We start from the raw sequence: 22,927 nt of genomic DNA, 5'->3' as shown, positions 1-22,927 counted from the left end.
GGAGAGGTAACCAAAAAACAACGTTAATATTTTCAGTAGTTTTGTCCTCTATTTTTTCCTGGAAAAACAATCCTATATTTTTTCTATAAATGTAGTTCTTTTAGCTGTAATTTTTAGTATTTGAATGCATTTTCTGTTGTAGAAGAAAAACGTTCTAAAACATCAAGTGTTAGGATTTTCTCTTTGGTGCCCTAATCAAACATAATTTGAGTACGCACATATGAGGTCTTCCCCGAACATGTTCTGTCCGATGTGCTCAAACAGGGAGGAGAGGACGGGCAGCAGGGCGAAGGTGGTGTAGTTGATGATCTGAGTGACACCCCGCGGCTGCTCTCTGCTGTGGGTGAACTGGCCCAGCTTCAGGTTTTCCTGAGTCTTCTCCAGATCTTCTGCTGCACTCTCAAAGAATGACCGCAGCGCTGCCTTCACTGACTCAAGGCCAGTCTTCATCACTGTCCTAATATATGGGGAGAGATGGGATTTAAAGTCTGTGGAGGAGAAGATCTTTGTTCTCATTTCTGGGATCCCTCTTCTCTTTTCTTTTTCCTGAAGCGTAGGGCTTCAGGATACAAACCAAAACCAATGCTGGTTGGCACAATGTCACTTAAATCATTGGATAAAGTGCAGTCTGCTTATTTACAGATTTTTCACTTGTGAGGAGGCTACATACTAGCTCGCAAGCATTGACACACCATGACAGGTGGCAAAGTATTTGGCCGATTTGTTAAATTCGGGACAATCTTCTTCTTAAGAGTGTTGTCAGTATTCACCCTAACACATTGATAAAACAGGCATTCTGTGTGCTTTAACAACATCCACTTTATTTATCCAAATTTGGGAAATGTTTTCCTTACAGCAACATTTTAAAACAAGGCATTGCACATAGTGTGAAAAAAAGAAAAGGAAAAAAGTAGATAACAAACAACCACAAAATATAAATAACTAAAAAGTAATATACATATACAGCTCCGGAAAAAATTAAGAGACCACTCCAAATGTATTCTTAGATCCGTTTCTCTACATGTATGGCAGCCATTCCAGTGTCTGTTGAATTCCAACACAGAGAAATGTTGTCAGTAGTTTATAGAATACAATAATAATTTTAAAAAATCATTTAACTCAAACACATACCTATAAATAATACAACAAGGGAAAAAATGATAATGCTGAAGTGGTCTCTTAATTTGTTCCGCGGCTGTAAATGAAATCTGACTATCTGTCTAATAAGCACAATGCAGAGCCGAATTACAGCCATTAAAATCTTAAAGTAGGATATTATTTAAATTCAGTGTGCAAGGAATAGCACAATAAATTAAATGTAAGTGTGAGAAGAAAGGTCCAGTTATAAATGCAATGACAGAACACATACAGTACACATTACACACACAGCCCATGTCTTCCTTTTACCTGGCATCCAGGCTTTGTCCCAGGATCTGCAGACAGTTGACTATGGAGGTGGCATTGTTACCTGAATGGTAGACAGAAAGACATTATAAACTGTGTACAGTAGGTATGGGTAAATGTGATGAGTGAAGCACTGCAGCACACTACAGCTGTGTCTAAATTCTGCTCTACCTATATTTTCTATTTCGAATACACTGACAAGAATAGCAGAAGGTAATGCAATATGAGTACCCAGTTGTTTTGATGTATCATAAAGTTGAGTGTGGAATACTGGACAGGTATTATCCTTAAGGGCCACCATTCTGGTTACATAGTTTGAAAAAATAGGGACCAAAGCTTGTTAAAATAGTAAAGAAGGATACACAATTATCTGGAAGAAAACAGCCCATGGTTTGCTCCGTTGCAATTTTTTGATATAAAAAAAAGAAGAAGCAACTAAAGAATTGCACAACTCATTTAATGAGAGTGCAAAGTCATTTACAGAAACAGCTGAATTCCATTTAGGAAAACAATCCGGTAAATTCATATATTATGCAAGCAAGTACACATAAGTGTTCTATTGGACACAGCCTTAAAAAAACGCCATGTTCAACCCATTCAGAGCTGTCTGTCCATAGAAAACAAATGTGAACAAACCCATCCGTCATGTACGTGTGTGTAAATAACACAGCAGAGCATCATGTTCAAGGAAAAAGATGTTCCTCCAAGAGAGAAATCCTCAAGAGTCAAGACATTTGGAAAGTGTATAAGCTTATTAAATCCTAAATTGTATACTGGCAATGGTACATATCAATAATTAACATCTTTATAGGTTTCCAGTTGTATGACATTTTTAGTTTTTAGGTGGAACATATTTTTACCGAGTTGAAGGGCGTGGTGGAATGCTTGGACATGGAACACACTGCAATACACACCACACAACACACACAGCTATTGTGCAGAGGATGATTACACACACACACACACACACACACACACACACACACACACACACACACACACACACACACACACACACACACACACACACACACACACCTATAGTACATTATATGATTCATTCAGAGGACCTGACAACCATGCAAGCCCACAGCATGTTTTTTGTCTTAAACCTTTTACATTTACAGCAGCTAACATGCAGCGTGGCTATGTCACACGAGCTGAAATGGGTCATCCAGTAATGCACTTTTAATTATGGAGACTATGGTACTTTTACTTAGACCTGGAACAGATAAAGAATATACATCTTTGTCTTACCACAAATTGTAAAAAAAAATAAAATATGGAGAGATTTCCATATTAATCTTTAATCCTCTCTAAGGGACACAACCGTAGTACAGGCATTCCCACTGGTTCATTATAATAAAACCATTGGTACTTCATTCATATTCACGGAGAACAACAGCAGAGCAGAAGTGGAAGCGTTAGGCATGAACGTCCTTACCAAATAAGGATATCCTATGTCTGACAAGAACTCCTAGTTTGCAGAAAAGACTGAAAAGATCCAAGAGAGGGAAGCAGAGGAAGAGATGAAGAGGGAGATATAGAGGCACACACGTCATTCACATGAAGTCCATTAGAATCTCAAACATACAGTCAAGGTCTTATTCAGCAATAAAACAAAGGAGTGTGTCACCCTGACATACTGGCATCACTGGCTTTGGTGTATCTAATGTCGTCTCACACTCACCTGGTCACCATCTCCTTCTCCTTGTTGGAGGCGTGGCCTCCGCTGCTGATTGGATGGATGGCTGTGGAGAGGAAGTACAGCCGGTGGTTTTTGAAGTACTGATCCACCAATGGCAAGACGACCTGAGGGTTGAAAGGCAAAAATAAACAGAAGATTTACTGTCAGAAAAATAGGTCAAAATCAAAAGAGCCCCCCAAATAGTTTTTTCAAATCCAGAGGGCTTTGCTTACAATACTGCTATTTCACTTCAAGCAAGATGGTGCCAAGGATGGCTGCCGTGTCTCGAGCTCCTCACCTATTCTTCTCTCTTTTTGCACTATTTTTTAAATCTTATTTGCACCATGTATGTTGGGTTGTTGGAGGAGCATGGGACATAAGATTTTCATTGCCAACATATACGTTGCATATGACCAATAAAACCTTGAAACCTTGAAACCTACTGGTCAGCCGTAAGGTGGCAGCACGGTCTTTAACAAAACACTTTTTATTTTATTTCACACAAGCTTACAGCCATTGAGAGGGATCCAACTGTGTTCAAACAAGTGAGTTATATATACAATATCATTTTACTACAAATGCCATCCAAGACAAAACATACAGATATAAGCTGTATTAGGAACACCTACAGGATATTAAGTACACATCAGTCATACTCAGCTTAATGTTATTTATTAGTTAGTAAGAGCTAATTATTGCATGGCAGTTAAGGTGATCTGTTGTACTGCTGCATACTGGCCTGATGATTACAGCTGGAAAATATCATTTAATCTGAACATTTAAAAGCATCTCCAAAGTCAAGGTAAACATACCCAAACCACCAGGTGATGAATCAAATAAAATGATGACTTCTGACCTTTCCAAAGAACTTTATCTGTTGTTCATGAGGAATCTTCTCTCCCTTTGGTCTTGTTCCCACATCTAAATCATGAGTAGAACACAATCAAAGACTACAGGGTTATTTTACATTATATACTGTACTAACACAGTGACATTCATCCAAACATTGTCTGACGTTGTCGAGCTACAAGCACCAGTTGTATTCTCAAATCACATGTATTCAAACTGTGTTTTGTTTCATTACGCAGAGTAACGGAAAAGTCTCACCGAACTCCATCATGTGTTGGTGTGCCTGGTCTACGTATGTGATGAGCTGCTGGAGGAAGGTGTAGGCGAACCTCTTCTCTATCGCCGGAGTGTCCAGCTCCTGTGACTTCACACCTCTGGAAAGAGAGAGAGACGGACACACACACACACACACACACACACACACACACACACACACACACACACACACACACACACACACACACACACACACACACACACACTGTTAGGCTGCTTAAATTAGAATCCAAACCAATCAGGCTTAGTAAAAATACAGAAGCTCTTCCTACAGCCAGCGTGTTTCCTACCTGGACACAGTGTATCCGTTGATCTGCAGGAACTTCAGGATATCTTGTGCTTTCTCTCTATCTTTGGATTTCTCTTTGGCAGTCAGCGTGTCGTAGGGAACCAGCAGAGGATGGTTTCCTCCACCTGGAGACAACAGCAACATGGCAGGACAGAGAACAAGGGTCACAGGCTGACACAAAGAGGACTGTTTGTCTGAGCTCCTTTTTCAATGTTTAGTAAAGTACAACAGGCAAGTTTAGTTTAGAGGTCCAACATTATTTAAATTATTTGTTCTGTTTCCAGGTAATAAGGTCACATGGGTGGCAGAAAATAAAAGGTTTTGTAAAAGCAGTGATGTGTTGTGTTATATCCACCTTTGGCTTCCAACTCCATTTTCTTTTTCCTGGCCCAGATATTATGATAATTCTCTGCAAGCAGCTCCGCCATAGACTGGAAAAACACAAATTTACACACAGGACCCTGTTACACTGCACATATCTCTGAAACTATCCATCCACAATATCTGAGAGTTTCTATACTGACATCAGTACTCTGCAGACTATTCCTCAGTTGTAGTCAGCCAAGTGTAAGTTTACAGATTTTGCATCTTTCTCTATTTATGATCAACGATATAAAGTTTTCTCTTGCTGTGTTCCAGTGACCTACCTGCATGTCTCTGGACAGTGTTACATTGCTCATATCGATGGGTCTGGGGCTGAAAGCTGGAGCTCCTTCAAAAGACAACTGTGGAAGACACAATATATTGATTCCACTTTTCCATCTTCTTCATATAGTTTGCATTTTTCCACATGTTAGTCAATTAGTGTGTGTGTGTGTGTGTGTGTGTGTGTGAGTGTGAGTGTGAGTGTGTGTGTGTGTGTGTGTGTGTGTGTGTGTGTGTGTGTGTGTGTGTGTGTGTGTGTGTGTGTGTGTGTGTACCTGGCTGGCTTGTGAAATCCTCCTGGACTTATTGTGAAGGCTGGCAGGGTCTCCCTCTCTGATCCTGTCGATGCTCCAGCCCCACGACAGCATGGTCTTCAGAGACTCTCTGACTGAACAGCTGTACACCTCCTTATCCTGCCAGATTACAACCACACTTCAGACAAAACCTGGCAGCAAATCATGCCTCCAAAAGTCATTTCCCCTGCAAAATTGCAATAAACCACAAAATACTGCAAGCTATCAACCTAAAGGGGAGTGGGAACTATACAGTCATCCCTTGCATTTATTCATAAATCATTAATGCCACAGGACATTTTCAGTGGCAGGCTGCTGATCGCTCTGGAGTAAGACAGCCATTGTCTGTGAGGGGAAATTAATACATTTTACATGAGCTGTTCTTCTATTCTCACCCCTTCCTTCAAAGATAAACTCAACTCTTCAGTGAAGGTTTATTTGGCATTTGACAAACATTATTAGAGCGGTGTTTTTTGATTGACAAAAAAAACAATAGGTGTAACTCAACAAAACACTGCGTAACCTTGAGCTGTAATAAATGTGTTGCATGCAATTTATCCCTCATTAACCATTTGACAAGCCAATGTTTAAATTCATTCAAGCTAGCTGGCATTCGAGATAAACAAAACAGGGACCCAGTCTTTGAAACATGTCATCATAGCACTTCTACAGGTTGTAATGTGCCGGTTAGCATGTATGAAGGTAAGGCTTATGTGAATGGCACTGCAGTTATGGTAGGATATCGGCTCACTCGTATCCAGTCTCAGGATCCATGAGCTGATACTGAACCTGAGAGCTGCCCTGAATTGTGTAGACTTGGTTGGGACAGACCTGGCTCACGTTTAGTGATACTGTGCCATAACCAGAGTTGGGTGTAACGCGTTACAAAAGTAACAGAGTTACAGTAATGTATTACTTTTTGCTGTATCGCAGTAATATAACGCAAATGTGGGTAATATAATACCCGTTACAATTCTCAGTAATGCAGTTACAACACATTTTAACCCGAAATGATGTGGTGTTTAGTTTCTAAGAATTCACAAACATCGCGAGACATTTTGACACCAGAGAAATAATTGTGCGGGAAAAATAGTTACTCAGTAAGCCTGTTTACTATTGGTTAAGAGGGCTGCAGAAACAGATTCACAATGGAGAGCTGCAGGCTCACAATGGAAAGCTGCAGGCTCACAATGCAGAGCTGCAGGCTCACAATGCAGAGCTGCAGGCTCGCATAAAAGAAAATAAAAACACAGGACTGCACGCAGGCCGAAGCAACAGAAGGTAACTTTCTCGCTCGGTCTGCTATGCTGGTTGAACCCCGAGAAGTTCAGAGACGTGTGGCAGAGTGTTGAAGATCTGCAGCCTCTGTCCTCTGTGGAATCGCCGGCTTTTAGAAAGCTTGTCAGCCAAATCCCCGTTAACAGACCAATGACAAGGGGAGTTAACGCTGCCATAGAGACTCGTTCATATACAGCAGGTTACAGGGCCGTGCAGAGGCTCCACTAACATGTGATTAATAACACACAGAGACGTCATGTTACCGCTATCACATATTATTCAGCCCACTTAAACGGAGCATGAGTTTAATGTTCAGAATACTGCCAGATAGATAGCTTTAATTAATGAGCTGCAATAAACTACATGTTAGCATTTAAAGCCGTACTTTTGTGGTTATTTTGGTGAAAGTAACTCAAAGTAACGCAAAAGTAGTGTAACGCATTACAGTTCAGAGACAGTAATAATGTAATGTAACTTATTACTTTAAAAAGACAGTAATAAGTCATATGTTCTGTATTACATTTTGGAAGTAACTTGCCCATCACTGGCCGTGACACAGTTAAGCAGAATGCTACCTGTGTGAGACAAAATGCTTGGTTTAAGAGAAAATTAGAACATGAAACCAGACTCTACCCACCTTTTCAGAAATGCCTTTGTATGGTTTCAGTAACGGGTGGCTCTTGGAGATTTCACATATCTGTTCCGCATATGACCATCCATTCAAAAACTAAGAGACACATAAGGGACATTTTAAAATGCATGAAATGTTAATATTATAACTTCTGAGAGGGCAGTACATAATTATAACTTTGAGGTCTACTATAACAGTTATTGTTTGTCTGCTCCTTACCCTTTCTATACACCACTTCTCATGGTTGTGCTCTGCATATCTGGCTATGAAGTAGTCCAGTTTCTCTGGGACGGTCACGCTGAGGAAGACAGAAAACAAAGGAAAACCTTTCAAATACAGCCGCAGAAAAAATTAAGAGACTACTTCAGCATTATCATTTTCTCTTGTTTTACTATTTATAGATATGTCTTTGAGTTAGACATTTTGTTTTTATGTTTATTGTATTCTATAAACTACTGACAACATTTCTCTGTGTTGGAATTCAACAGACACCGGAATGGCTGCCATACATGTAGAGATACAGATTTAAGAAACATTTGGAGTGGTCTCTGATTGTGTTCCGGAGCTGTATATGGGGTCACCTGCAAACAAGCCAGGACAATTATAATATTGAATTATTGGTTCCTTTTATTACTTTTTTTTAAACAAAAAACACAATATTGGAATATTTGAGAACCAATTTCTTAGATAACTATATAAAATAGAGTGGATATGCTCCAAATAAACTGAAGCAAATGAAGTTCCTAATAAATCAGTCTAAGACCTGGTGGTGTCTGCAGGCTGTGGGGTGAAGTTTCCCTCCGAGTCCATGGACGACTGTTTCTCCATCATGGCCATGTAGTTAGACTCCATGTAGTCTGGGGGGAGGGCTCCAGCAACCGCACTGAGACAAGGCAGCGCGAGTTTAAACAGCTCCTGGTCATACCGCTGGATCAGGAAAACATGTAAAACAGGATGCTGCTGTAAACATCACCGACAGACATTTGAAGGCACTACAACTACTGTCAATCATCAGAAATGTCTCATACTACTACACATACTACATACATACTAGATTTAGTATTACAGAAATAGTATTTGGTTTAAAGTTCTTATCAAACTATTTGTACTTTTTGAATGCTATTTACAAATGTCTGCTGTTCAATGTCTGATGTCATCTGTATATCTCAATGATTTTTTGAAATATTACCGTGATGATGTCACAGGGATGTCAGCAGGGTTTCCTCTGCTTTGTGTTGGAGAGCAATTTATTATAAAAGAGGCCTAAACTAGAGCCTTACCTTTAGAGACAGAGCATCAAAAATCCCCCAGAAGAGTTTCCTGGAGAGGTGAAGCTCTTCATCTGATGCTGCTCCGAAGCTGCCCCAGCCCCCAGCCAGGCAGTAATACTTCCAACAGCGCTCGTAGTGATTGGTCAACAGCTGGGGGAAGTCAGGAGAACCTTCATTAACCGCATGCTACCATTTTCAATGAAACACTGCAGAAAATGGCACAAATTCAGTCTGGATGATCATATTATTTTGAATCTGAAATAAGAGATGCTGGAGCTAAGGACAACAAAATGTTAGCTAATATACATTATCAATCTCATAAATGATACGCAAATAAAATATGTTTTGTGAGTGGTTGACAAAAAACTTCAAATACACTTTTCCTATACTACAATATTGCATCACAATTTCATGATTGAGTGGAAAATCTTCTCTGGCTTTTTGTGAGGTCTCGGATCAGGTAATACACACCACATATTCAAAAGTGTAAACTCTTATTACTATAAGTGCTAAAGTACTACTGCACCTTTTTTTGAAGAGCACTTTGAAACACTGGGGCAGCGACAGACCTGCAGTATGTGTGTGCCTTACCTTCAGAGGCATCTTGGTGTGTTCATTGAGCAGAGGAACGTCAAACACCAGCCTCCTCAGCAGATGCTGCATCATCGAAGGCCTCAGCTTTCTGCACATTATTAACATGACATATATATAGAGGTTATAGAGGTATTCTGAGAAATAAACAGAGACAACAGAGTTAAATTCACATGAAAAAAGTGAAATTCTCTGAGATTAAAGACACATGGAGAAGGAAAACTGATACTGATAGAACTGTAGGATGACAGTTGGAAAATATGGAGATATCCTTCATGTGAAAATTGCAAAAAAGTCATCACACTATTCCAATGAGTAGTTCACAGTAATTCAATATGAAAAGTCCACTGCTCGTATATAATGGTAATTCTTGGCTTCAATCAGGAACATTTCCTTAGTGCTAAATCTGACAGGAAAGTATAATTGGATTAAGTCAACTACTGCGGGTATAAAACAGGTTAAAATGTGTAATCTGTCTGTAGTGTTGCTGAATATTTTACCTATACATGTGTGCCTTAAATTGACCATTTCAATCCTGGAAATTATGGGATTTTCTAACAAATTGCCCTTTTTCTAGTCTCCATAAGTTTCCTTTTTCTCTTCCTACAATAACCATAACAGGCCATCGTACATATCAAATTAAAAGCAAATAGGATAAAATGATATAGCTTTCCTGACTCACACATTTTCTCTCTGTATTGGTTCTTACCCGCAGACAGCCAGCAGACACTCCTCAATGGCGTCCCTCTGGGCCTTGGTGAGGCAGCAGCCTTTGGATAGGCGGTATACGGTGTGGAGGAGGGAGTCAATGAGCGAGGCGAACGGCTCCGTCCCCGCAAACAGAGGAGCACATTTAGTGAGGAGAGGCAACACCGCTGTACACAGATACCTGTTGAGGGCCAGCGCCATGTCTGTGGCGCTGAGAGCCACCTGACACACAGACACAGGAGGAGAGGGGAAAGGTGGAGAAAATAGTGTATGTATTAGTTTGGGATCAAGACTGGGTAAAAAAATATACATTATAAACGGCAGAGACAATAATTAATGCCGGGAGTTTGACCTCCAGGCCAACCTGTTCGTGTTGAGCAGACCACCAGATCAATACTTTTGTAGGTCTGTTGAACAGGTAACAGAAAGTTTAAAGGTTTGCCACTGTGTTCATCTTGGAGGTCAGTCTTCCAGATTCCAATATACAAACATTTGAGACTGACAAGCAAGTAGTCAATCTGAATACTGAGCATATACTTACTTGTATGTGTTAACCTTTTAACAACACACTTGTAATACCCAAAATGTAATGAATACAGACTATCAAGGAAACAAAAACCAACAAGCTTACACTTTTAGAAGATAATAAGACACAATCTTCTTTTCGAGCATTAAGCTTATCAAAAGAGCACTTCAGATATCCAAACCTTTCCATTACTTTCTACATTTTCAATCACAATTTCCTTGCACTCAGGCTCAAGAAATGTGAAAAGCAACTTATGTGTTCTCACTGAATACATCATCTTGCAAGTTGATGGAGAGAATGATAATCAAGATTACTTTGATCAAAATTTAGATCATGATTATATATCATGATTATTCATTGGTGTAGGTGTAAATATTGTTAATATTGGCCTGTCAACTCATTTCTGTTCTCTATTATATCTCGTCATTGGTTAAATTAAGCAGGCCAGAAAAAGGAAGAGCCCGGGCCAGATACCACCAGGAAATGTCCTATTTCTCCCAGAGCCCAATTCTAATGACAGTGGGATAAAAGAGGAGTGATGTGTATATGTGACTGAAAAAGAGACAAGCGTTAAGAATCATTTGCCACCCTAAACTAAAGTGTTAAACACAACAATACACACACACACTCACAGTGTCCAGAGAGGCAGCAGCTCTCAGGTCTGGTAAGAAGCCGACCTCCAGCAGGTGTAGCAGGAAGTTTTGATCCTCTATACCGTAGACTCTGTCCAGGAACAGGACCATGGCGGCTTTATGGTCCGGACAGAAACCAGCCGACATGTCCGGCTCCACCACATGCCCATCTGTGCAGGCACACACAATCACACAGACCAAATCACTGTTTTTTATTTGTGTTTGCATATTTTTATCTTTGAAAGTCTTTTAAATCAGGATGAGTGTGTTGTGCATGCCAGATACAGTCAGGCTGGGTTTGGTTTGCTTACCTTTAGCCAGGTTGGGCATGGAAAATGGAATACTGATGACTCCCACCAGGTCCTCGATGGGAATCAGAGACCTCAGGATGGCTCTAATACGGATCGCTTCACCTTTACCAGCATGGATTAACTGATACAAAATGGTTAAAATAAGTGTGAGCATCATGAGTCTGTGTGTGTGTTTGGTTGTGTCTGTGTGTGTGTTGTCACTCACATGCATCTCCGGAGCACAGCGGCCGAGCAGGTCAATGAGAGCAGCATAGAAGGTCATGATCGCATTCCCCATGTGGATTGTATCATCTTCCTCTTCCTCCAGCATGTCACTGCTACACACACACACACACACACACAATAACATGAAAAGATAACAATACACAGTGTAATACAGTATGTTTCTTTTCTAAAATGTCATCCTCTGATTTGATGACTTTCAGAGCAAATGAAGCCATGCTGTCTCACAGTGTCTTGCTGCTCTCAGATGTAGGGGAGGGACCGTCTCTGGAGAGATCCTGAGAGATTTTGATGGCTTCCTCCATCGCTGCCAACAACCCATCACCTCCTTCCCCTCGAAGGGCTGGACCAAAACATTCTGGTCGGCGAATCAGAAGCCTCACCACAACGTTGGCATTCTCCTCCACACTTTCACCTGGCAGCAGAACAGGAGAGGTGTCCATGACAACATACATACAGTACACAAATGCATGGAAACAGAGGTACATTTGACTGCTAATATGGTCCTCGATAAGAAAAGGGACTTCTGGGTAGAAACGTATTCTCACCATTACAGAAGACAGCGAAGCGGAGGAAGTCCAGGTAGCGTTCCCCCTCCACAGGGTTCCAGCCGATGTCAGGGTATCCATTACGCACCAGCATCAAGCAGCTCTGCAGCCCACAGCCGGCCAGATACTGCACCACCTGCACAGGAGCACAAGGTTTTACAGCTCACACTAATTCTACGGAGGCCTTGATGGGCAAATGAACTGTCTGTGTATTTAACTGAAATGTCATTTCTTTATTTTATCAGATTAGTGGTGTATTTACAGACAGTGCTCTTCAAAAACATGGTTTTTTCTCATCACAATGTTATGTTAGATGACGAGGAATGCTATTGAAGCTGCTATTAAAAAATATATGACCTTATCTATTTTGTAAATCTGATCTTAAACGGGTATAAAGTAGTCATGAGAATCTGTCTAAAGCCCTATTATTTGTTTCTTCTGTATTTGGGCTGGGACGGGTTTTTTTCTTCGCATATGAGGACTGGGACAGCAAAACACAGTCAGTGCCAATCAGAATAATAATATAGTCAGCCTGCTGGCCTGCTATACTGCGGTTAGGTCCCCATGCAGAGGACCCAGGTTCGAATCAGGCCTGAGACCATTTGCCACATTTCATCCCCTCTGTCCCCCCATTTCACTGTCACTTGATTAAAGGCACTGGTTGCCCAAAAAAAACACACTAAATAAATAAATAATAATAATAATAATAATAATAATAATAAAATACAGTACAGTTCACGATGTTCAAAGGTCAGGTCAAAGAAAAGAAAGACATTGTTAAGATCCCAGATGTTTATAGCAATCCCATATTTCCCAGTATTCCCCTTCTGCTTTTGGAGTCGGAGAGTGGAAGTTATTTTTTCCATCGTGCGAATAGAGTTGATTATGGTAATTATGAGGGCAACAGAGGGAGGGTTCCTCTGGAGCATTTTGTAATAGTGTTTTTACTTGCAGCCATTAAAACCTTCAAAAGGTATTTATCTCTTTTATTAAGGCCTTTATGGATATGACCGAGGGACAGAAATGTAAAAGACAGTCAGATTTCAGGTGTAGAATATTTGAGATTAAATGGTCCACTTCTTTCCAAAAAGGCCCAATAAACCATAAACATGTTTTAATTAAATGTGTTTCCTTTACACAGCACTGCTTTGTGTAGCTAGTTGAGTTGTGATTCATTGAGAGGAGGCCCTTGTATGATTTGCCAATAATGCCCTGCATATCTGAATAATGATTGAGGTTTCAGCAGAATCAGGGTCTCTTCTTCATTTTTGAAAGAAGCGGCGAAGCTGCAGTTAGCTCTAGAAATCCTCTTTACCCAGCTCGTAAGACTGGCACAAGGGGGCAGGACTTTTTTTAAAGATAAAAGGTATGGCCGGGTTTATTTTTGGTCAGGATAATAACACTGGAGTGTCTTCTGAAATACACCCAGCCTTTGTGTGTAGGTATATGCCTGTGTGAGTGTGTGTAAACCTCACCTTCTCCAGGTCTGGCTCTCTCAAAGCCAGGGCCAGCTCATTATTATCCATGACTGAGGCTGCAGCCACATCCAGAGGAGTGGACCCCCGCATGGAAGGAGAGGCTGAGGAGGTAAGATAAGAGAAGGAGAGGGGAGATCACAGGAGGGAAGTGAAGGAAAATGTATCAATAATATAAATACAACTAAGAATATAAAGCGTCTATTAGCAATAAAACAATATAGGAGTGTCTCTGTATGCAGCTCAGTGGGAAACACAGCACTATTCACACTGCTAATGTTCTCTGTGAGCTAATGAGCTTTAAAAACAAATGAGGTTTCACAAAGTGTCCATAAAACAGGAAACAGCACACAGCTTCTCTTTGCACACACATGAACAAGCTGGGAGAAACGCAGTATGGAAGGAGTGAGAATTCTCACTTTCAAGTATATTTTGAATATGTCTTGTGCATGTGTCACATCCTGCATTCACCTTTTCCTTTTTCAGGAAGTCCAGTAAGTTTATGTAAGATAGTTGCATGTTTTGAGAGAGAGGGTACATTATGGGCTACATTTCATCAATTGGCGAAATAATATTAAGTCAAGGTCCAGTTACTGTAATTCTTTCAGGACCTGTCCGCTGAACGTCATGACCTACATCAGTGCCTGAAGCTTGCTCAGTTGTAATAGAGATGGCTGAGTTTGAAACCACTCACTATTCCCTATCTAGTGCATCAAATTTACTCTTCAACATTACATTTTTTAATTCTGATAGTGCCCTCCAAAATTCTATAAATATATACAGTGTATACATTCTGTGTGAGAAGAGTTGAAGCAGAAAAAGGAGGCAAGAGACCGTCAATTGGAAGGCAGTAAATGGCTTTGGGAGAAGCGGAAGTGAAACCGGTATGCCTGTGTATTTCTGTGCACAGGAAAATGAACACTTGGTGATCTTGTGTTTTAAAATCAAAGGAACAAAGACTGAGAGGAACCCCAGAAGACATCAGAAGGAGGAGTAGAGTGTGTATATCACTGATAATGTTTGTGTTATATTTGAAATATTCCAGATTGGTGTATAGTAATCTGTAAAATCTACAGATATAACTATACTATACTGAATTCTTAAGTCAAATCTGTTTTATTAGACATTGTTAATCTGAAAACATTTGGCTCAGTTGAACATGCATTTATTTGACAGTGTTACTGCGGTAACGGGTACACATGGTCTGCATGTGCGTCAGGTGGTTAGATGCACACTATGAGTATATGAGTGTGAGCAGATAAAGTATGATGTCACATCAGCACAAACTCACCGAGGCCTACGCTGCTGTTCTCCAGCAGGTAGCTGAGGTGATCAAACATGGCCTTCTGGTTCTGCCGGCTGATGCGACAGAAGTAACAGAGGAAACGACAGCAGTTGGCCACCATTTTAGGAAAGGTGATTTCCTGCAAAAACACAGACTTTGAGTCAGACCAAATTTCTACTGCAAGAGTGAAAGACTTTCACATTACTCTGTATCTTTTTCACATTTCGGATCAATGCTACTTCTTTAAAAAACATGATTATCACATTAACATTTATTTGAATAAGAAATAGTTTTAGTTCTGTATTTGTTCCTTTTTAACCACATGATTCCTCTTGCTGTGTTTATATACCATTACACACCCAAGCTGAACCCTTGTATGTTTGAACCTAATTGGCAGTCAAGCTGATTCTGATAAGCTCCATAAAGTTTTGTAATCATTTTGAGCATTTATTTAAATGTTAAATGCTCAATCAGAAACAGATTAAGAGTTTATTAATTACAGAAAGCCAAAAGATATAATCTCTGCCCATGTGTGTTTGGAAGTCCCTGGTCCAGGTTCCTGTGGCCATGTGGATCCAGCTGCTGTACCTGTAGTCTGGCTCTGCAGCACACACACACACTTCATACCTTGGAGTCTCCTCCGCTGAGTACGTTGACCATGACCTCCATGACGGTCTCGTGCATCCCCAGAGCTCTCATCAGGTTAGGGTGCTGGTAGAACACCTTGTTGTTCATGATGTCCCTGCAGAGGAAGAGGAGCAAGTGAAGAGGTCAGTGAAGCTCTTCATCATGAGGGCTCTGACCAGGTTTATAATCTGAATATTATGCTGTGATAACGCATTTTCATAGGCTGACGTGGAGGTCAGAATCACAAGGGGTCCCTAGACGAAAAGCAGTGCGATTTTTCCATTCCATTTTGGTCTATTGAAGAAAATCTGATCTGTAGCAAACACACGTTTATGATACGTACACGTTTTTTCTCCACAGCTAAGCTTAATGCGACTAATGCTCTGCGTGATTCTGTTGAGTCGTCACATTAGGCAATTGTTAGCAACCGTTGTTTTTATGAGATGGGGAGTCTTTAGAAATTGACCAGGTGTTTACTGACGTAGTTTAATATGTTGAAGAAAACGTGACTTTTTTCAGCTTGTGTTAACCACAGATCTTATTTCAGGCATCTCACCAAAAAAATCACACTCTTAACAAGACTTTGAGACAAGGGAACCAAATAATCCATCAAATCTTCACATTCACATTGAACTTCCATGAACATCACAGCGAGTGTGGAGCAGCCTGTCCTCACCCCAGCCCTCTGATCATCAGTTTCTCCTCCTCTCGGCCCATACGGACACTCAGCAGAGATCTGATCTGCCCCAGAGCTGCCAGCAGGTTGATGGTGTCTTCGATCGATACTGAGTTGATGGTGTAGGTCTTCGGCAGGGCCCGCACCTGCACAGATAAGGACACACTCATTTATTTAAAACAATTTATAAGGTTAACACATTTCCTTTAATTAACTTAGAACTGCTGTATAGAATAGCAACCATTGAATAGAGTTAATTATCTTTGATTGATACGCAATACTTTTTACACACTTGTTGAGGACACCAACTTATTTTATCAGTATAAAAGGTAAGGAAGCAATATTTGGTTTGTATGACATCTTATTCATTTATATTGATCCCACTGGAGTTTACTTGCAAATGAAACTGTATTTCCACACCAAGTCATTGATTATAACAAAAGGGGCAACAGGTGATACATTTTTTGGCATGAAATACAAATATTACTGATATAAAACAAATAGATTGCACTCGATGTATTTGATTGTTTTAATGAAACAGGTTGTTTTTCTTACATTTTGTATTTATTAGACTACTAAAGAAGAAAATAAAAGGACAATAGACTTTGCAGATACGTGTTATGTACCCTAAACAGTAAGCCCCAAGTCGCCTCACATCTGACATACTTTAATCTAACAGTAATCCAGGGTCTGGTTTAGCTTTAAAAGAACCCCCACTGGCACAAACCTACCTGTCCTCCGATGCCATCATACTGTCGGTGCAGCAGGACAAACATGGCTCTGACCAGCTCTGGATCCTCGATCACTGACTCCTGAGCCCAGCGGACCATGGTGTCTGAAATCAGCTGCTGTAATGTACCTGCAGAGACAGTTATGGGCTGTTTGTCGGTCCATAATCAGAAAGTATTATTTGTTTTCCTTCTGCTGCTGCTGTGTGTGTGTCTGTGTAGTGGACTCACTGGGTTTCCTTTCTTTTTTCTCCTCTGGCAGGTTGGCCATCTTCTTCTTCAGGTTGGCCACTTTCTCCACCAATGACATGAGCCGACCTCGGATGGTGAAGTCACTCTCAGCGTTTATCCCTGTCTCGTCATCCAACTCTTTACCTGAGAAGATGGAAGAATCAGTTATCATGGATCCTTATTGATCTCTGTGGCTCCCTGGACATTCAGCGCATCTGAAGGTTTGGTTTGTGAAGCTGACAGTTTACCACAGTGTCTCATCAGGTCCTCATGAAAGTCCAGCAGCTGTTCTCTGATGTATTCAGGACAGGGACACTCCTGCTTCTCATCCTTAAAGTTCAGGAGCATGTTGATCTGCAGAAACACATGCGGTATATGATGAAAAGATGTGTATACAACATTTAGCAGTTGTGAGAAGCAGACAGGAGTACCAGCACACAAGCTGACCCCTGAGCAGCTGCGGACAGGGGCAGAAGAAGGGTGTATTTAGCCACCTGGAAGAAAAACCTACCAAAGCTATATGTAGAATATTTCCACAGCTTTACCTTGCAGTCAGAGAGCCATTTTCAACTAGGAAGTGATGCCGCTATATCCATACATGCTCTCTTTAAAGCCAATAGACAGTAATTCAACATTGCAGAATACAGGAGATGCTGGTCTACCACCGCTCAAATGATTTAGTTTGATGGAGAACTTTTATTAATCACAAAGGGGAAATCCACCGAAACACAATAGGTCCGAATACACACATGACCAAACACATGCATGTTTTTTATGGAGAGGTGTCAGAGAGAAGAGGGAGAGGTGGGGGATTGTTTGTTTTTGGTCCGATCAAACTTGAACCGGCGACCACTCCCAAGCCAAGTCCCTACAGAGTGAGCTAATGCCGCCCCAAATTGTATTAAAATTGTACTAAAATGATATACATAAACATTACACTTCTTTCATATTAGAAATCATTTAAGTAGGTCTTAGGTCACTGCTAGGTCAGACCAGGCAGATAGGAGACCTGAAGAGAGCTAGTGACTATTATATTTCTATTCACTTGTACTGTTCATCTCCTGTTTTCTTAGGGCCAAACTTTTCAATTCAAACCTTCAGATTGTAAAATTGTAGATACTGTTCTCCTGATTCGTTATTATTTCCAGTCAGTTGATCCAAATTTCCTTCAAAATGTTTAATTTACAAACCATTTAAAAAGAGCAGAGACCTGGATGTTCTCCAGGTTTTTGTTAATTTAAATAGTGCAATACAATCCCACTTCATTCTATCTGAATTATGCATTCAAGAGGATTCAGCTAAATAAGGTATTAAACATTCCTGATCTTAATCCATTTGCTCAAAGTGTCTCAGCTTTCATTTTGCTCAACATTCTGCTGTTCCTCAATAACACACTCAGGTTAATCATGATAACTGAACTATAATTCTCCAGTATTCTCTTTACAAGCTGCTCTTTTGTGCTGTTCTGTCCACACTCTCTCTTCTTCGGTGCTTTCCCTACCTGTTCCTGTGGAGGAGATCTGAACTCTTTGGTCTTCTTGGCAGTGAGGGCTGCAGACATGTTGAGTGCCAGCATCACCTCATTGTACCGGAACCTCTGGTTGTCTTGGAGACAGGCCACAAAGTCATCGGAGAAAGCCACCACCGCCTCGATACGATGGCGCACCTGGCAGTCACACAGGTACTGCAGCACATGGCACATCTGCACACATCATAATACAAAGAAGGTGTGATACGTTTGTACGATACAGAACACGTCTTTTCATCCCGCTTTGGGGCCATCGCAGTCCTTGAAGATGTTTTTGATTTGATATTGCTTAAGGTGGAAGAGAATATTGAAATGCTACTTGAACTTAAAGCATAGACTATATTTCACCATATCATCTCCAACTTGCTTTTTTATTCCAAGTTAGGCAAAAGAGACAATAGTGTGTTGCTATAGCTGTGTTACTTTGTGATTTGTTTGGATGCTGAATTGTCTTGGTGTATGTGTCACATAAAGCCAGTCTCATTATTCTGGGGTCAGTGTTCTACACAAAGGCACTGTTCATCTGGTTTCTTGTTTGGGCTAACAGAATGAAGCTCTTGTTTGTTTTAAAAGTATTTTCACTTTGTGGCTAAGGGATTTCTTTGGTGTGCTTGCTCTGTGCCATGTTGGCGAGTTCCTGAATGCACCTACAACATGTTTTTTTAGTTTGATCATGGTGTCTGTTGATTTTATTTGTATCAAATTGTAACACTGTTCCTGGCATATGAAGAAAAAACAGATCCATGGTATGTTTAACAGCTTTTAAAAAAGATATTTTATTAGAGCAATATATTATTATTTTAAGTGCTGTTGTAATACTCATTAGGGCTTTTATAAAAATCCTTACAAAAACGGTTTTCTAACTTAGCCAAATAGTTTCAACACATTTTTTATTAAATATAAATATTCATAATCTGAGAAATAAATCTGTGCACAATTATTGTCACCTCTTCATAAATCATAAACACAGAATAGAAAATATTATTGATCGGACTTGGGTCATCCATTTTTTTCCCACTTGCCTCTCGTTGCTCCTGTAGTGTTTCCTATCATTAAACATGACATTACTTTATATTGCAATGTGATGTGTATGTCTGTCAATACACCAGCAACATGTTATAGTAATGAAATTAAACCTCTTTTACAAAGTGAGAGGGTGAAGAGAGTCACCTGGAGTTTCACAGGCTCTGGAAGTTTCATCTGTAGCAGTCCTTCTTTTGGCATGCTCCTCCCTCCATCCTCTCCTTCCCCGCCCTTCACCACCTCCAGCTGCATGTCCTCCTGCCCTTCCCGTCTTTCAGAGAACACCGCAGGTTCAATCAGTCTGAGGATGTTCTTCAGATCTTCACTTTGAAAAACCCCCATAATGAGCAGGGTGTAGAAGAGCTTGATGAGCGGGACGAAGAGGAACTCAGTGCTGCCTCCGACTGGATCCCGTACGTGCATGCTTCCTTCCCGCACGGCCTCCGTTAGCATCTCAATAGTTTTTATTTTTAATATGTCCAAAGGGAATTCAGGGCTGTACTGGAAACAGTCTCCTGATCCGGTGTTGCCGTAGTTACAATGAGATGGACCGGTCCCACAGACAAAGCTCGGGGAGGAGAAGTGCATTCTGGGTCTCAGGGAGGTGCTGAGGCCAATGCCTGGCAGGCCGTGTTTCTTCTTCTCGTCTGGGAACAGGGTGATGCTCTTGGTTTCGTCTGTCATTGGAACAATGTACTCGTTGTTCATCATGAGGCGTGCCGTGGTGTAGCTGCTTAGGTGGATGTCGATGAGGAGGTCGTAGTAACCCGCACGGAGCAAACCTGGGAGTGAGCAACAGAATCATCATCACATTCAACTAAAAACGTGAATCCCTAAAACAATTATATATAATCTAAATGTATCTATTATGTATTCTCTATACAGGTGTACATAAGGTAGATCTCACTTCTCTTATTTGTCATTTCCTCGACCTCGGTCTCACCGGAAGTTGATTTTTGTGCGCCATCTTAAGGAGCGTCCCATGGCCCTTATTTGTGCCGGAGGAGCAAGGAGCGAGGATCGAGGAGTGATAACGGAGGAACAATAATCGAGGAACAACCAGACCATCCTCCAGTGAAAGCCTCAGCCCCGCCCCCTTACTGTGTTTCCGTCACTGATTGGACCATAATCTCCAATTCATTTTTAATATGAATACAATAAAATTAAAGGGGCTGATTTAATATCTGCCCGCAGGAACAGCTTTTTCGTTTTACATTTTTAAGAATGGCTTTTATCTTTCTTTGAAAAAAAGTTCTTATTTCATTAAATGTATTCAGGACAAATGCGCAAGGAAAAGACACAAGTGAGGGATGCAGGGATGCAAGATAAGAGACATGGGATGTACCCACAGACATTTCTTAACATGGTACTGTATTTGTTATTTAAAGAGGCCAAAGTCACACCCAAGGTTGCTACTGAGAGACGTGTATTCAAGCCACTTCATTTGAGTGCCAGAATGAGAATCTAACATTTGATTGTTTATTTATATTTTCTTCTTGTCATAAATAACATTAACAAAGCCAAAAAAAAGGTCACCACCTGGATTTAACTAAGCAAATAGGTAAGAGCCTCCCATTGGATAATTACTGCATGGGTGATTATGTTTCAGCTGGCAACAAGTTATTGAACCCTAACTGATGCAGTGAGTAGCTTCTCATTTGTTAAACAGTCAGGTCGAAAGACATATCCTGCGGTCGTTGGAAAGATGTTAATCTGTTTCAGAAGGGTCAAATTATTGGCATGCATCAAGCAGAGGAACATCTGAAGAGATTGCTGAAACTACTGAAACCGGGTTAAGAACTGTCCAACGCATTATTAAAAACTGGAAGGACAGTGGGGAACATCATCTTCCAGGAAGGAATGTGGTCGTAAAAAAATCTTGAATGATCATGATCGGCGATCACTTAAACGTTTGGTGAAATACAATGGTAGAAAAACAACAGTAGAACACGGCTATGTTTAATAGTAAGAGCATTTCCACACGCACAGTGCAAAGGGAACTCAAGGGATTGGGACTTAACAGCTGTGTAGCCGTAAGAAAACCACTTGAGGCTAATCGGAAAATACGGCTTGAATTTGCTAGGGAGCATAAAAATTGGACTCTGGAGCAATGGAAGAAGGTCATGTGGTCTGATGAGTCCAGATTCACCCTGTTCCAGAGTGATGGGCACATCAGGGTAAGAAGAGAGGCACCTGAAGTGATGCCCCCATCATGCATAGTGCCTACTGTACAAGCCTGTGGGGGCAGTGCTATGATCTGGGGTTGCTGCAGTCGGTCTGGTCTAGGTTCAGCAACGTTATGGGCCCAAAGAATGAGGTCAGCTGACTACCTGAATATACTGAAGGACCAGGTTATTCCATCAATGGATTTTTATTCCCTGATGGCACGGGCATGTTCCAAGATAGCAATGCCAGGATCCATTGGGCTCAAATTGTGAAAGAGTGGTTCAGGTAGCATGAGACATCATTTTCACACATGGATTGGCCACCACAGAGTCCAGACCTGAACCTGATTGAGAACCTTTGGGATGTGCTGGAGAAGACTTTGCGCAGTGGTCCAAATCTCCCGTCATCAATACAAGATCAGAAGAACATGTATGCAACTCTGGACAGAAATAAATGTTGTGACGTTGCAGAAGCTTGTGGAAACGATGCCACAGCGAATGCATGCCGTAATCAAAGCTGAAGGCGGTCCAATGAATATTAGAGTGTAACCTTTTTTTTGGCCAGGCAGTGTATTTACATCAAATCCTGATAAAAGATATTTCAAAAACCACATCAGTGAGCTACACTGTCCACTACTGAAGACACCATGTCAGTCTGAGTCAGACAGCTTGAACCGTGCTAGGGGACGAGCCCCGCCCCGCCCCTTTGCTGAGTAACTTTCGGAGCAGTGTCCACATAAGGAGAGCTGTTCTTCTCTTCTAATGCAGTGACGCTCTACCATTATACTCTCCAGCGTACCTGTTCAGGTGAGCCTACCAAGTTTTTTGATCATCATTAGTTTGTTAGCAGGGCTGAGGGCTCTGGGAGTTCAACGTGTCACTGCGTGCAAGTTCTTATGGGATGTTATTTACCAGGATGAACCCCATTTCTAGAGCTACTGCCCGACAGCCTTACAGGTTGCAATGACCGGGTACGACTAAATATTTATACATTTCCCTTTTCATTCACAATGTCTTTGGCCCCTACC

General features: G+C 41.0%; 1 protein-coding gene across 1 annotated transcript in view; it reads right to left on the bottom strand.

Moving 5' to 3' along the window:
• ryr2a (ryanodine receptor 2a (cardiac)) overlaps positions 1–22,927 on the bottom strand; it is a 169,182-nt gene that overhangs the window by 47,868 nt on the left and 98,387 nt on the right. The window contains exons 40-69 of the mRNA XM_063892944.1: positions 19,882–20,516; positions 18,685–18,885; positions 17,432–17,537; positions 17,184–17,327; positions 16,956–17,083; positions 16,225–16,370; positions 15,549–15,663; positions 14,928–15,060; positions 13,637–13,740; positions 12,162–12,297; positions 11,842–12,028; positions 11,597–11,705; positions 11,392–11,512; positions 11,081–11,250; positions 9,924–10,144; positions 9,215–9,305; positions 8,633–8,773; positions 8,116–8,279; positions 7,572–7,650; positions 7,359–7,448; positions 5,426–5,563; positions 5,153–5,230; positions 4,861–4,936; positions 4,507–4,630; positions 4,199–4,314; positions 3,948–4,012; positions 3,095–3,216; positions 2,849–2,898; positions 1,408–1,468; positions 219–457 (exon numbers count right to left, since the gene is read on the bottom strand). Coding sequence (XP_063749014.1) covers positions 219–457; positions 1,408–1,468; positions 2,849–2,898; positions 3,095–3,216; positions 3,948–4,012; positions 4,199–4,314; positions 4,507–4,630; positions 4,861–4,936; positions 5,153–5,230; positions 5,426–5,563; positions 7,359–7,448; positions 7,572–7,650; positions 8,116–8,279; positions 8,633–8,773; positions 9,215–9,305; positions 9,924–10,144; positions 11,081–11,250; positions 11,392–11,512; positions 11,597–11,705; positions 11,842–12,028; positions 12,162–12,297; positions 13,637–13,740; positions 14,928–15,060; positions 15,549–15,663; positions 16,225–16,370; positions 16,956–17,083; positions 17,184–17,327; positions 17,432–17,537; positions 18,685–18,885; positions 19,882–20,516 — 4,290 coding nt within the window. The remainder of the gene's footprint in view (positions 1–218; positions 458–1,407; positions 1,469–2,848; positions 2,899–3,094; positions 3,217–3,947; positions 4,013–4,198; positions 4,315–4,506; positions 4,631–4,860; positions 4,937–5,152; positions 5,231–5,425; positions 5,564–7,358; positions 7,449–7,571; positions 7,651–8,115; positions 8,280–8,632; positions 8,774–9,214; positions 9,306–9,923; positions 10,145–11,080; positions 11,251–11,391; positions 11,513–11,596; positions 11,706–11,841; positions 12,029–12,161; positions 12,298–13,636; positions 13,741–14,927; positions 15,061–15,548; positions 15,664–16,224; positions 16,371–16,955; positions 17,084–17,183; positions 17,328–17,431; positions 17,538–18,684; positions 18,886–19,881; positions 20,517–22,927) is intronic.

Source organism: Eleginops maclovinus, chromosome 10 (genome assembly GCF_036324505.1).
Source record: "Eleginops maclovinus isolate JMC-PN-2008 ecotype Puerto Natales chromosome 10, JC_Emac_rtc_rv5, whole genome shotgun sequence".
NCBI classification, from domain to species: Eukaryota; Metazoa; Chordata; class Actinopteri; order Perciformes; family Eleginopidae; genus Eleginops; species Eleginops maclovinus.
The sequence above is the reverse complement of the archived record's forward strand: the minus strand, read 5'-3'. Positions and strand labels throughout refer to the sequence as shown.